This window comes from Procambarus clarkii, chromosome 60 (genome assembly GCF_040958095.1).
Source record: "Procambarus clarkii isolate CNS0578487 chromosome 60, FALCON_Pclarkii_2.0, whole genome shotgun sequence".
NCBI classification, from domain to species: Eukaryota; Metazoa; Arthropoda; class Malacostraca; order Decapoda; family Cambaridae; genus Procambarus; species Procambarus clarkii.
This window is the reverse complement of record NC_091209.1, coordinates 7,673,195-7,688,254: the sequence shown is the minus strand read 5'-3', so window position 1 is coordinate 7,688,254 and position 15,060 is coordinate 7,673,195. Positions and strand designations below refer to the sequence as shown.

At 44.1% G+C, this 15,060-nt stretch overlaps 1 protein-coding gene across 4 annotated transcripts in view; it reads left to right on the top strand.

The window, feature by feature from the left end:
* Window positions 1–3,200: 3,200 nt before the first annotated feature.
* The window catches only part of LOC123766909 (uncharacterized), a 61,564-nt gene continuing 49,704 nt past the window's right edge, over window positions 3,201–15,060 (top strand). Inside the window, exons 1-5 of one of the 4 annotated variants that reach the window (XM_069307426.1) lie at window positions 3,201–3,342; window positions 3,406–3,506; window positions 4,838–5,036; window positions 5,657–6,019; window positions 7,230–7,387. In XM_069307426.1, coding sequence (XP_069163527.1) covers window positions 3,447–3,506; window positions 4,838–5,036; window positions 5,657–6,019; window positions 7,230–7,387 — 780 coding nt within the window. In that variant the 5' untranslated portion in view covers window positions 3,201–3,342; window positions 3,406–3,446. Of the gene's footprint in view, window positions 3,507–4,837; window positions 5,037–5,656; window positions 6,020–7,229; window positions 7,435–15,060 lie in introns of those variants that run through there. The other 3 variants (XM_069307427.1, XM_045756391.2, XM_069307428.1) reach the window with 3 other exon arrangements.

Sequence of the window (15,060 nt, the reverse complement as noted above, 5' to 3'; positions counted from 1 at the left end):
TGATGGCAAGTTTCTTGGCCTATTCCTAGACAAGAGACTCAACTTCAGCACCCACATTCAACACATAACTAAGAAAGTCTCTAAGACAGTTGGTATACTCTCCAAAATCAGATATTATGTTCCTAACTCTGCTCTCCTCTCACTATATTATGCACTAATCTACCCCTATCTTAATTATGGTATCTGTGCATGGGGGTCTACCACTGCAAACCACCTTAAGCCCATCATCACACAGCAAAAATCTGCTATCAGAATAATAACTAACTCTGCTTTCAGACAACACTCAGCTCCCTTGTTTAAATCCCTAAACTTGCTAAATATTAACTCCCTCCACACATTCTCTTGTGTCAACTACATTTACAAAACCCTGTTCTTAAATGCAAACCATGCTCTGAAACTCTCCCTGGACAGATGTAATAGGACCCATTATCACCACACCAGAAATAAATATCTCTTTGATATCCCCAGGGTCAAACTTAATCTGTGTAAACACTCTATGCAAATTAAGGGACCTAGTCTATGGAACTCACTCCCTAGTGAATTGAAAAACTGTAAAACTTTTGCCTTATTTAAAAGCAAAACCAAAAAGTACCTAACTTCATCTTCTTAGTTTCCTACACTGAGCTTTAAATTTGCTCTGTACCTAGTGTTACCCAATCTCCTAATTTTTATGTAATATCAAACAACCTTATCGTTGTGTTCATTGCTGTCTTCTTTTATGTGCTAGCCATATGCTGTATTGTGACTACCAATTTTTGTCAACTACCATTCAAGCTGTCATTGCAATCAATCTTATATTGTTTCTGCTGTATTGTGCCTACCAATTTTTGTCAACTACCATTCAAGCTGTCATTGCAATCAATCTTAGCTACCTATGTGCTTTAATATACTGTACCTACAATTTTCTCTCATCTTCTTTTTTTTTTATTTCATGTAACTGTTATCATTTTTTGTCTATAAATTTTGCAAGTATTTACCTCCTTAAAATTTTCTTAGATTAAGGACCTGCCCGAAACGCTGCGCGTGCTAGTGGCTTTACAAGACTGTAATTACCATATTTGTATCCTCACATTCCTTATGTACATTCTTGTATATGCATAAATAAATAAATAAATAAGATTAGATACCCAGTGTTTAGTGGTTTTTATATTTATTTAGTAGTCTTGATTACACTAGTCAGTTATTGGCAGTGTCGTAGACGTCGAGACAGAGCTTGGAGCAGAGCAGAGAGCCGAGTAAGGCCGGAGTCGCGGAGCTCTATGCGGGAGAGCATGGCAGCTCGATGGGGAATCGTGAGTGTCTAAACTCGATGGGGAGCGAGGGCGTTGTAGCTCGATGCGGTCGTAATCTGCTGTCTGCTCTGTGTCGAAGCTGTAGCGTCTTGAGGTCGGTTGGAACTGTACACGCCGAGTGCTACATTCTTGAGGTTGAAGAGGTGTGGTAAATCCAAAGCGTTTGTATAGAAGTTAACTTTGGAAATTGTACTGATGGCTATTCGACTGATTTGAGACTTGACTTGAGAATGGTCCAGGACGGACCAAAACGTCGTCGTTCCTTCACTTTCTAGTGTGTGGTCTGGTCAACATATTCGATTGATCGATTGATGAAGATTAAGTCACCCAAGAGGTGGCACGGGCATGAATAGCCCGTAAGATATGACTATTCGATTGATTGATTAAGATTAAACCACCCAAGAGAGAGATACGGCTATTCGCTTTTCGCTTGCTTATATTTGATGACTGCACCTCAGCTTACTCCAATAGGATGGAAAGACTGCTACCTGTAATTAGGGAAAAGATTATAGGTCCGCAATTAGTGCTAAATAGTTTGTCATTAAGGTAATGAGAGACTGGAGTGAACATAATGTTTACTCGCTACATAGGTGTATTAAAGCACATCGATAGCTCTGATTGATAGCATTGACAGCTTGATTGATAATTTAACAAAGATTAATAGGCACAATACAGGATATTGATAGCACATATAAGTTAAATTAAATTAAATTAAATTAAAAATTAAATTAAGAAGACGGCAATGATCACAATGGTAAAGATGTTTGGCTTAGGTACATAAATATTGGGGGATTGGGTAGCACTAAATACAGTGCAAGTTTGAAGCACAAGGAAACTGTGAAGATGAAATTAGGTACTTTTTGGTTTTGTATTTGAATGACGCAAAAGTTGGACAGCTTTTCAATTCAATAGGGAGTGAGTTCCATAGACTAGGTCCCTTTATTTGCATAGAGTGTTTACACAGATTAAGTTTGACTCTGAGGATATCAAAGAGATATTTATTTCTGGTGTGGTGATAATGGGTCCTATTATATCTGTCCAGGGAGAGTTTCAGAGCAGAGTTTGCATTTAAGAACAGGGTTTTGTAAATGTAATTGACACAAGAGAATTTGTGGAGTGAGATTATGTTCAGCATGTTAAGGGATTTAAACAAGGGGGCTGAGTGTTGTCTGAAAGCAGAGTTTGTTATTATCCTGATAGCAGAATTTTACTTTATAGCAGTTTTACTTTATAGTTTAATAAAAAATATAGTACCCGTGGCGCAGTGGTAAGACACTTGCCCGACGATTCACGAGCCCTTTGGCCTGGGTTCGTATCCAGGCCGGGGAAGGTTAACTGGGTGCCAATCCTTAACTGTAACCTCTGTTCACCCAGCAGTAAATGGGTACCTGGTTGTTAAACAATTTGGCGGGTCGTATTCGAGGGGAAAATTAAGATTAAGGACCTGTCCGAAACGCTATGCGTGCTACTGGCTTTACAAGAATGTAAGAATTGTAGGTTTAAATAAAAAAAAATGTCCCTATGCTGTATTTCGCTCGACCTCAGAACAAAATATGTAAATAGTTCAACAAAAATTTAAATTGCTAGGCTTAAATTAAAACTTTGGGAATCCATAAATTGACTATGTGGGGTATCTTTCCTCCACAATCCATAGTAAGGTAACTGAAGAAAATCTATTAGTGTACCCAGGGGCACCTTGGCTAAACAACCGACGCGACATATCGTTTTTTGCATAGATATACGCTTAGGTTTAATGGCGAAATATATTGTACTCATCCTCAATAATCGTTGCCTATGTTTTCCCTTATGTTTGCCATTTAGAAATACCTTGATTAACAATACGTTTATTATCTTAAGATATGAAAGCTCAAACACCGTTACTGATATAACAGGTGTTAGAGGCGTGTATTAAGAAGAAGGATCGGTTGCGTGCCGATGCGCAGAGGGTGGGTGGCGCGCATGCGTACCAGCTGCGCCTGACGTCAACACGCCAGGCATGGCGGCCTCAGCGTTTAACCGCCCTGTGGGTTTGTTTTGAAGTCTTGAGAACGGGCGCATCCGATCCCACGATCGTCGTCGCCCCTAAATCAACACAACAACAAGTCTTGAGAACTATTGCGGCAGTGTGTCTCATCTATTTTCTCTATTAAACTGATGGAGTCTACGGTTGTCATGGAGACAGAGGAGTATGAAGATGTTCCGGAGGAAGTGGTGGTACGTAATAATAAAAGTGACATTGTGGTAGTATGTTCTAAGGTATTGGTGGGATTCACAGCAGTATAGGTCTAGTATTTACCTGAATTTACCTGAGGGCCACCATCTCCCTAGTTGCCTCGTTGAGGACAGGAAGTCGGCGACTTATCAAAGGTTCCCCAAATGTTTCTGATGATTTTCTCACGCTCTAGATTTAGTTTTTTCACGCTGAATGTCAGCAATGGTTTGACATTTAAGATTTATAACCCAATGGATGAAAAACATCTGCTGTTTTCTGTCCTACAGTATGGCTTCTTTAACTCGAAGCCGTTGCTCCTTGTATGTGATACATTTGAGCTTTTAAAGAAGTAGTCTACATCAACACTGCATTGAACTTTCCCCAAAGCAGGTATCTCCTGAAGATATCATCTCCATGCTTGGTTACAGTAGTCCAGAAGGAGGCATACCATAGATTTGTACAGATGTATAACTACTGTCTAAGCTCACTTAACTGAATTATATGGGAATGACCCCCCTGCCGAATAAGCCAGACATTCGGATAAGCAGAACTCTTACAGGGGAAGTCCAGACATTACCATATTTGCAATTTTTTGTACCACATCCACCATAATTCTTATTTTTCCACACACGAAGGCGAATGTATTCCAAGAGGCACTAGGACATATTCTTGTAACAAGTGCTCGACCAACCTAGCTGTAGTGGATATGTGGGCCTGCGGGCCACCCCAAGCAACAGCCTGTTGGATTAAGTTATCACAAGTCCCCAAGGCCAGGCTCGGGGAGTAGTAGAACTCCCGAAACCCTCTTTAGGTATGCTCCAGGTATACACTTTAAATAAAAAATATAATTTAAGAGAAACATTAGCCTACCTTGTTGTACTTTGTCTTCTTATGTTGTACTATTGATCTTGAAATGTGTAGTTCTTGAACTTTCATGTACAGTAACTTAATCTCTGGTTATCCAAATTTGTTCAGATATGAGAAAGTTTTGTCAGAAAATTATCCGAATTTCACTTGGACACTTTGCCAGTTTGTGTTATCCAGCCAGGTATCTGGTTATCCAAATTTCTGTTTGGATGTTTAGTAGAAAATTATCAGAACTCAATTTTTGTTGGATAGCCCAAATATATGGTTCAGCAGACTCCAGATAACAGAGCTCATTCAGTAATGTTGTGTGTTTACATACAAGCAAATGGATTCACCTAAAAGTACTGTATGGTGTTTTTTTTCAAGATAATTTAAGATTCAGATTAAAATGTATGTTGAAGGGCTCAAATAAATTATTGAAATTTTAGTTTATGATAACTAAACCTGTACAGTACTTTTTTTCTAGGAAACTTCATACATGTGTGGAGAATGCTTCCTGCTTTTCCCAACTACCGAGGATTTCAATGCCCATGAATGCCACGGAACAGAGGTGAAAAGGCCAGAACATCGTGATAAACAAAGGAAGGATGAAAAGCCACACACGTCTTTACACACAGCGAACCCAAGAACATCTGCAAGAACAGGTGCTGTATATAGCTGTACAGGTACTAATCTTTGAGATTATCATCATAAATCCTTTCATTACTTTTACGGATTTGTGTCTTCTTGCCATTTATGGAGAGCATGCATTGCAATTTTTTTTTTACCTATACAATCAGTTTTGGTTTGGAAAACAAGAATGAGTGCATGGACAACAAACATGATATGTTCTGTCAAGGCATGGGTGGAGACAGTTTCTAAGAATGGAGTACAGTTAATACATTTGTAATATACTGTATATGATAATTCACAAGAAGCACTTTAAACTTATTACCAAGTCTTATGAAGTCGTTGGTTGCTGGAGTGTGGTAGTGTTTGATTATCAGTGATACTACATAGTGTATTGTGAATGATATATTGAATGGAAGAGTGATATTCATAATTTTTTTATTAGTATAAATTTCATTAACTGTGTGTACAGTACTTTCTGACCTGCTGATGGCTCCAAACCCCATGAAAGTAGGAAATGAGGTAATGATAATATATGTCTGTAAAATACCCAAATGTTTTTACTAAATGTAAATTTAGTAAAAAACGGAGAAATAATTTGGGTACGGACCGATGTGATTTATTCTGGATTTTCAAGGTTGCTCTGTACATCAGATTTATTATTTTCTTAAAACAGATGTGGTGGAAACAGAGTCTGAAGCAGCAATGGAGGAGGCAGTAGCCAGCATTCTTGGTGAGAGAATGAAACGCAAGGCACCCCCCAAAAATATCTCAGATATGCAATTTGATCGGACACTTGTTGTGCCAGCAGAACATTCCATTGAACACACTGGCATCATAGACCAAGAGATGGAATCTGTGGTTGAGCATACTGTAGAAAGTACAGATCACTCGGATGGAAGCATGATGATGGAAGGTGTCGAGATCCCTTCAGCCAATGTTTACATGTATGATAATCCTGCATATCTTAACCGTCTTATGAAGGACAACACTTTTGGCAGAAGAGTGCGTCATGATGCTCCCTACAGCCACCGCTTAGGTATGTTGTTCTTAGTTTTATGTTGTTGAACTTGTGCTATGCTGTTTATACATATTTGCGAATATAGACCATAAACAAGGTGTACGGTGGCTGGTCGATCACCACCTCTCTGTCTTGTTGGCCCTTGATACTGCCACAGGAAGTGTTTGTCTGTAGTATCCACAAATATTGCTCTTCATATTTCATCTCTCCTGTGAGGATCCTTTGTCGACCAATCTATTTCCTTGGGGTCAAAATCGCTGTGTATTAGGATCTTTGCTCTGGCTCTCTTTGCCACTGTGGCTATTTTATTATCTTGAGGCATGTTTCATTGTACAGTACTTGCTTTGCATGCATTTATTAAAAAAAAATCTAAAAAATCCATTCCCAAACATATTGGGATGAAAATTTCACAACGCTGATGCCAAATAACAAGAGATTTGTTTCAAATTTTTCACTATATTTCATATTTGAAAAATACTCCTCAGTCACCGGGCCCCTTTAAACACAGTTCAACTACTGAAGTAGTAGTCCCTCCCTATCTCAAGAAGGGACGACGTATTTCATTATACTTGCGACTATTTACGTAAGGAAGCATCATCTTCAATATAGTCTAGTCAACTCCTGTCTTGGTATTTCTTTTTCTACAGTATTATAAAAAATTTGTGCTTTGTTCAGACAAGCATTTTTTTTTTCTAATTTTGTTTTAATATTTGTAGTTTGCTTTCTGGAAACATTGAGATATGTATTATTTGGAATTCTATAGCAAATTGTAGAGCTCTGTAACAAAACTTAGTCAAATGTTGTTACACTTATTTTAAGGTCAGTAACAATATTTTTAGAGGCAAAGTTGAGTTACTGTACAGTACTGTATATAAATTCAAATCCTGGAATTTTTCTTTTGTCTAAGCACAGTTCAACAAAAAAGAAAGAAAAAGGAAAGAGCAAAGTTTTGGAAAAAATGCCAATGAGATCATGGAAAAATTATTTGAATTAAACCATATAGTACATTTATGCACAACTAAGGGTGTGTGATTTGAATGTATAAGTGTGTATACGAGGGGTAGTTAATATGTGCCCTTACAACCCCCCCTCCCTCCCTGTCTCATACAAGTGGTTAAGGAGCTGCTCGATCTGTAATGCCAGTAACTGAACATTTTGTTAACTATGGATAATCGTGACATTGATTTAATGCTGTATATAATTTTCAAGCCATGCATTACTCTTTCAGGCCCATGGGATAATAAGTGTAGCAGACTCCTTATTCAGCTTCTTAAGGAATACCCAAAGGCTTATTTTATATTAGACAAAGAGTGCAAAAGAACAGAAGCTTGGGAGATGATTCGAGTCAAGCTTGCTGAGGCTGGCTACCAGTTCACAGTGTTGCAGGCAAGCACTTTAAAGTTGTTACTTCACAGAAGTGTTTCACATCTAAGGTAAGAATGTATTTACACACAACATTCAATTTGCAATGGGTTGCATTCCTGTAAATGTAATGGAAATGAAAACCCACAGAAATCAGACTCACAGATATATGGGAAACAGTGTTAGGTTCCAGAGACCTCCAAGGTTTATTCTTTTTCTAGTCTTTGCTCAACAAAACACCTACATGTGAATATAATTTAAAAGGTATTCAGAAGGCCTAACTCTAGATAGTCAGTAAACTGATATACCATTAATTACAGGGTGCTAGGAATGACCATACCTTAGATAAATTCAACCTTCAATCTATTTCTCCTCCCCTCTTCCACCACCTTTTTCCCTATCTCCTTGCCATGTTTATACATGCAGGTTGTCACAGCTAGGGACATCCTCCTCTCCTCCTCCTCTGAAAGCAATTCCTCAGCTGCTGTGTGCTGTGACATGCGTTTGTACGGTCAAGACTGAGCAAACGGTTGACTATCAAGCTTTTCTGGGGGGAGCCCCGTCGGCTCCCCGGAGCTTTACCGGCTGATATGCTAATGTCAGACTTTGGCATCAGTCATGTGTATGGAGTTCTAGGGCCTACCGGGGACCACGAGCCAGAACCTGGCCCCCTCAGAGAGGCAAGGGGAGCAATGGCCTATAGAAACCCCCGTGTGGTTGGAAGCATTCTATGTCTGCCATCGACCGGGTCAAGCATCCAGAAAGGTAAGCATTCCAAAACAAACCCCTATTCTGGTGAAAATTGCTACCTAAGCCGAACTAGTGGATAGAACTCTTCAACAGAAAACAAGGAAACTAGTATGACGTCATACGTCACCGCGCCGCTGTCTGCGCAGCTCCCCCCTCCCCGGGAGGGGGAAGGGGGAGCCCCAGACCTCCCACGCCGGCTATCCACCCATCAGTTCTTCGGCTGATGCTATAGGCAATGGTTATGTGCTCCGGCTCCAGTGGTTGTTTCAGCACTGTACCTAGAGTGTGGTGTCTGTTTTCTAGGTGGTGCATGAGCCGGGAGTGATTCTTCAGTACTCGGGCTGCATGCGCCTAGGGATCCCTTCCCTAGGTGCCCTGTAAGTACTGCCCTTGGGGCTTGGGGCCACCTTCCACAAGTTCCTTGGGTCCTGCCCCTGCTTGGCCGTTTACTGCTTGGTTTTCGGCCGCTCTTTGTGTGCTCGGGTGTTCTGTCTCCCTTGTTCGCCTTAGAGTAAGGGGCAGTGTTTGCACTGGTGGGGCGCGGGGTACTGTGCAGCTTGTCTTTACCAATCATAGCGGCCGGCTCTGTTCCGCTTGGGTACGCTGTCCTCTTGCGGGGTTTTCTTTTTCTTTTTGTTTATCTACCTGGTGGGGGGTCTGCCTTCGTTCTTGCCCCTTGTGTCCCTTGTGTTCTGAGTATTTTCTGGTGGTACCCCTGCTAGGTCCCCGTGAGTGTACACGTCCCGGGGGTTCAGCTCTTAGAAAGTTGTTTGGTAGCTTTGGGTGCCGGTTAGCAGTACCCTGCCTGGGATTACCTGAGCGCGAGTCCTCTTAAAGTAAACGCTCGGGACCCTGGGAAACCCCTGGGGGCGCGCGGGTCCGATGGATGTGACCCCAGAGTCCCCCCCTCGCTTCCAGCAAGTTTGAGGGTTGCTCTCACCTTTTGTCTCTGGGTGACTCTCTGTTTTGCCTCCGTCTGCTGCCTGTGGGGTCGGTGACACCTTCGACCCGGAGTCCTGCGAGTTTGTTGCTCGTTGTGGCTCGGTTACCCAGTTGTGCTAACAAAGCGGGTGCGGGCAGCAGGGTCGTTGCACTTGAGCCTTGGTGGTGGCAACGTTCTCGTGGTTTCCTCCCCGGGAGCCCCGGGGCTGCCCCGTTGTAGTTCGTTTTGGGACTTGGGGGTGTTGGTTGCTTCGGTTCCATCCACGCCCCCTTGTCTTTCCCCTGGTTCACCCTTCCTGTCTGCATCCGGTTCCTTACCGTCTGTAGGTTCGAGGCGGGGTTTTTGGTGGTGTTGAGACTCGGGCAGTCTCGGGGAATTCCCCTTCCGGGGTAGTGGCGGGGGCATTTGGGCCTGTTCCTCCAGCCGTGTTGTATGAGTCTGCCAGTGGGCTCCCTTCCTTAGTGTTTTCACGGCTGCCCCGGTTTTCTGGTACGGCCGGGGCTTTGGGGGAACGGCTCGGCCCCGGGGCCTGTCGTGTAGGTTCCCGGGGCTGGGGAGGGGCTGACTTGGGGGGGGCCTTGGCCCCGTTAGACCCCGTGGGGGTTTTTATCCCCCTCTAGGCGGGGCTTGTGGTTACGCGGAGTGGGGTCTTTCCTCCCCACTCGCCGTACGTGCTGTTGGACGTCGGCCCCTCCCCGGGCTCGGTTCCTTGGCCTTTGAGTCGGTTGGTTCCATCCTGTGGGTGGATGTTTCCTCCCCCCCCCTTTTTGGGACGGTGTTTTTGTCATGTTTCCCCGTTCGATGGGGTTCTGCGTGACTTCTGATCTCGGGTGCGCCTGCGCCTTCGTGTGCCTTCGGGACTAGTGTTGGCTTCTGTGTTCTCGAGGGTACGGGAAGGTTTTTCGCTGCTTCCCGCATTATTGGAACGTCTGTCGGCTCCTCGTACTTGTCGCCCTGTTGGGCTACGTCGCCCTGTTGGGCTACTTGTCGCCCTGTTGGGCTACTTGTCGCCCTGTTGGGCTACTTGTCGCCCTGTTGGGCTACTTGTCGCCCTGTTGGGCTACTTGTCGCCCTGTTGGGCTACTTGTCGCCCTGTTGGGCTACTTGTCGCCCTGTTGGGCTACTTGTCGCCCTGTTGGGCTACTTGTCGCCCTGTTGGGCTACTTGTCGCCCTGTTGGGCTACTTGTCGCCCTGTTGGGCTACTTGTCGCCCTGTTGGGCTACTTGTCGCCCTGTTGGGCTACTTGTCGCCCTGTTGGGCTACTTGTCGCCCGGTTGGGCTACTTGTCGCCCGATTGGGTTCCTTTTGGGCTCTTTGCTTCTTTGGCCGGTTTTCTTGTTCCTGCTTCCTCTTTTGGCTCCTTTTCTCGTGCAGTAGTCCTGGCTGGCGCCTTCCCGCAGGGAGGGTGTGCTGTTCGGCCAGCGTGTTATGCGCATGCGCCGTGGAGTTTGTTTTGGTCTGGGCGGTGTTTCAGTGCTGGGGTTTTGCGCCCTTTTTTTGCTACAGTGCTTCGCCTCTCGTTCTTCTCCCTGGCTGCGGTATGTGCCCCTTCGCGCCGGGGGTGTCCTGGTTCCCAGTTGTGGGGAGGACACCGCGGTTTTCCCTGTGTCATGGGTGTGGACCGCCTCCGCCTCTCCGTTCTCCTGTGGGTCCGGCTCTGGCGTCTTCACCTGGCGGTGCTCCCAAGTTCTTCTGGGCACGGTTGAGTCGTGTCCAGTTCGTGCCACCATTCGCCAGGTGAGTTTCTGCGGTCTGGCGTCTTTTGGCCGGGCGCTGGATGCGGCGGTGTTTATATACCTGTCTTTATTTAAGTATATATTTTGTACGACTGAGACCGTTCGCACACCAGTGACTGTCCCTTTATCACCCCTTCCTGTCCCCCTCATGTGCATGTCCAACCCATGCTGGAGTCATTCAGGGGACCCTCCCTTTTTAATGTTGTGAGGTGTGGGGGTTGTAGGGTTGGTTCTGTACTCACCTGGTAAGGCTCCTGGCTGTGCTTGCAGGATTTGAGCTCTGACTCTTGGGTCCCGCCTATCTGGTAGAACTTGCGGGATAGTACCAGTGGAGTGCAGTGGTGCTGTTGGCACTTTTGGGGAACACTGTATTACCATCAGTGGTCTGTGCTTGTTACACGACCTACTTGCGAGCATAAGACTTCTTGCTGGTTCGTCCGTGGACTTCCAGGGCGCACTGGCCTGTTTTCGTATGGCAGTTCCGGCCCGTCCTGGTTGTGGGGGTATGTGGGCCGGTGGACTGCTCCTCGCAGCTGCCTGGTGGGCCATCCTCTGGCCGGTCTGGCCTGACCTTGGGCCGGGCTTCAGGTGTAAAAGAGCTCCCAGTACAGTGGTACCTCGGAATGCGAGTGTCCCTGTATGCGAGTTTTTTGGAAGACGAGCAGGATTTACTCCAAAAATATGTCTCGGAAGGCGAGGGTTACCTCGGGACGCGAGTTTGTTGATACGTGTACAGGCCGACTGGCGCGTGGTGGCATGGGGATCGCGCCTCAGTTTACCAGTGTCTCGTGTCCAGTGACTATCCCACCTGAATTCTTCACAAGGATTTACAGTTTTTTATCAGTTTTTTGGCCATTTGAGCATAAAAGTTGTCATTATATATCTTGCCATGGGTCTCAAGAAAGCCATTGGTAAGGTTCAACCTAAGAAAATAGCTGTGAGTAGAGGCAGTAGAGGATGTCCCTTCTTGATTAAGAAAATGTGTGAAGTATGGGAAGAACTGCAAAGTTTTGTTGAAAAAACTCACCCAGATAAAGCTGTAGCAGGCCGTTGCATTGACCTTTTAAATGATAATGTGATGTCTTACTGCAGACAAGTGTTAAAATGTAGGGAAAAACAAGTGTCATTAGACAAATTCTTAGTAAAACAAGCAAGTCCTAGTGGTATGCAGGCAAAATGTGCCAGAGTGTGCATACCAGTGAAGTCCTCACTGCCTGATGTGATAATGGAAGGGGACTTCCCTTCCAAACAGTAACTCCTCTCTTCCTCCCACCTCCTCACCATCTTCCATACGCCTACAGCACTCAACAGCAAGGTAAGTAATAACTTGAACATAGTTTTGTAGGTTTATTTAGATGAATTAGGTATAAAAATTTAGTTTGATGTGGGGTTTTTGGGGTAGTCAGGAACGGATTAATTCATTTCCCTTTATTTCTTATGGGGAAATTAGCTTCGGAATGCGAGTTTTCGGAATACGAGGTGTCTCCAGGAACCAATTAAACTCTTAAACTGAGGTATGCCTGTATCTCATCCAGCAGGTATCGAGCGGGGTTTCTCCGCCGTCGGTTCGCCTGGTGCAGGTTTCTGGGCCTGCAGGGTTTTGTCGTGTCTCCGTTGGCCCTGTCTGGGGTCGGCCTGCTCCGTTCTCTGCCTTTGCAGAGGGGAGTTGCTATTTACATGTTGCATGTTGCAGTGGTGCCTGTTGCTGCTGCTGCACGTGTGCATTGGTACCGTGTTTCACGGTGGCGTGTCCTTGTTCCTGTGTCCGGTTGTGGAGTGGCACTTTGCTGCCGTTTTGTGCCTGGGGATTGCGTGGGGTTTTTGTCCCTGCCTGATTGTCCACCCCTGGTTGTTCTCCTGGGTTTTTTTGTGCTTCTGCTCTTTCTTCCTGCCTCCTCTGTAGCAGGGATGTTCTGCGTGTGTTCTTAGGCGTTGGTCAGCCTGTGTCCTGTGATGTGCTTCTTTGTCTCGGTCTATTGCAGTTGTTCGTGCCCCTTGGTTCGGGTCCTGTTCTGGCGGCGATGTAACACGGGTTTGGGTCCTCTCTCTTTACTTCCTTCTTTCTACTCCCTCTACCCGTATTCTTACTTTTATTTCTAAACCAAGGGACTCCAAAACTTTTACCAAAGCCAACTCCACGCCACGTGGTCCTAAGACGATTGACCGACTTAGGATTCTACACCCAGTATGACGTGACCTAAGCTCTGAACAAAACCCTAGAGTCACCTCTGCTGCCACCACCAGACCAGTAATACAAGAGCAATGATCGAGGTCTGGATCGATCACGCTAATTAATCAACCTAGGGGCTTGATCCCCACTATAAACGATGACCTTGAGTGTGGAATAAATTACACGGTAATGATGATTCCGATTCGATGTTAGAATCGGCGCCCAATACAACTCTGCCTCGTGTGGACCACGTGACCAGGACAAGTTTACACATAACCAAATGGAAACAATAAAATGCAAATTAATAACAAATTTAATTTATTAAAAGAAAACTAAAACAAAATCTAAATGTGTTCACTCCCTATCACTTTAACACTCCCTACTTGACCTGAATGGCAAATGAGAAGACTATTTCTATACATAACCATAGCAACTATACCTTGGGCGACCAGCTAGATGTCTTGGGGAGAGGTAAGATGTTTGACCTCTCCCAGCTGCTCCCGTATTCACACTGACTTGTCCTCGTCTGGCCTAGCCCAGACTAGAACCTTGTATTGTTCCGCATCGCTTACCCAGTTACTTTAGCACGGTTAAGTTATAACAATTATCCTCTGTTTATACTGAATTGATCCAGACTGGTTGAATTATTTTACTGAATTAAATTACAAACATCTAACGGCAGAGCTGTTCCCGATCACAAAAATGGTTATTAAAACTTTGAGAAATATTAGACATGTCAACCCTGCTGACCTATGACCGCCGGTCACTCCGCCTCAAAAGTTAGATCTGATTCGTGACGTCACTGATGGTGACTTAAACTCAATAATTAGAATACTCTTGATATTGTACCCAGTACTATTATACAATACAATTTTAATGCAAAATGAATAAAGGCTAATTTTCTCTAAATTCCTGAATACTATAGGATGATTCATTATACGCAGATATGAACAAAGCGTCGGTTATTTCCACCGCGAATTCCCCTGGGGGTCAGGTCACCATGCGGCTCAGCTTCCCATTCTCTTTTGTCGATAAACCACTCTGGATAATTCTTACAACAGCCTAGTCTGTTACAACCCCCCCGCACAAGCACTTGGTAAACCTTGTTAATTTGTTAAAATTCACGAGGTTTAGTATCCAAACCCACAATTCAACTCATGCCACAAACAAAAGCTAACCTAACTAATAAAATTTGACAAATAATAGTCCAACATCATAATGAACATGTTCATATTTCATAAATTTCTCAGCTGTCAACTGACAGCAATCCTCCAATATCAGGAAACATACATCCTACCCTTACTGTCATAGCTAAATAACATGTCCCTACTCTACCATCAAAAACTAGCTATTAAACTCTCTTGGCTCTTCACTAGCCAAGTCCATGTGTCCTCTAGAGCCGGCCACACCGTGCTCAAACCAAACATTAAAGTTATATCATCAGACTGAACTTTCAGTCATCCGGGAGCGTACTACGGAACTATCAGGTACACATCCGTGTACTAACCACTCCCCATCAAGGAACACACCTAACGTTTATTACATGTATCTAAAAATAAAAATTCCTATACTATATCACAGGTTACGGCTGACTGTACAGCCAAGTGTTCTCACTCACTAGAAGTGTCAATGTTTATATTGGTCCGCCTCTCCTGTGTTCAAACATTCTGAAAAAAATAGCACAACATAATTTTCCATAACCGTTTGTTCTGGGCTGAGACAATTACACAGGGGCTTCGATTTTGATTACTGACCAATTCATAGAGTAAAATTCATATATTATACCAGAATTATTATTTTAAATCTGTTTTTCAACATTTATAAAGTATTGTGATTCTAACTCTGTTTTTCAACATTTAAACAAAAGTGTCCAGATGTTCTTTACACAGATGTTCAGAGCCAACTTTGTTGTTTTGTATCAATTGTTCATATTGAGTAAGCGATAAAAAAAATCGATGCTGCTGGATGCTGAATGTAGTCGCTGACGATGACGGTGTCGATCTTGCTTCTCCCCATGTGTAGACATCAATACCTGGTCCTCTTGTACTCCCATCCGGTACTCCTGAATGACGACAGAGTGTAGTAGAGCGGAGTGCC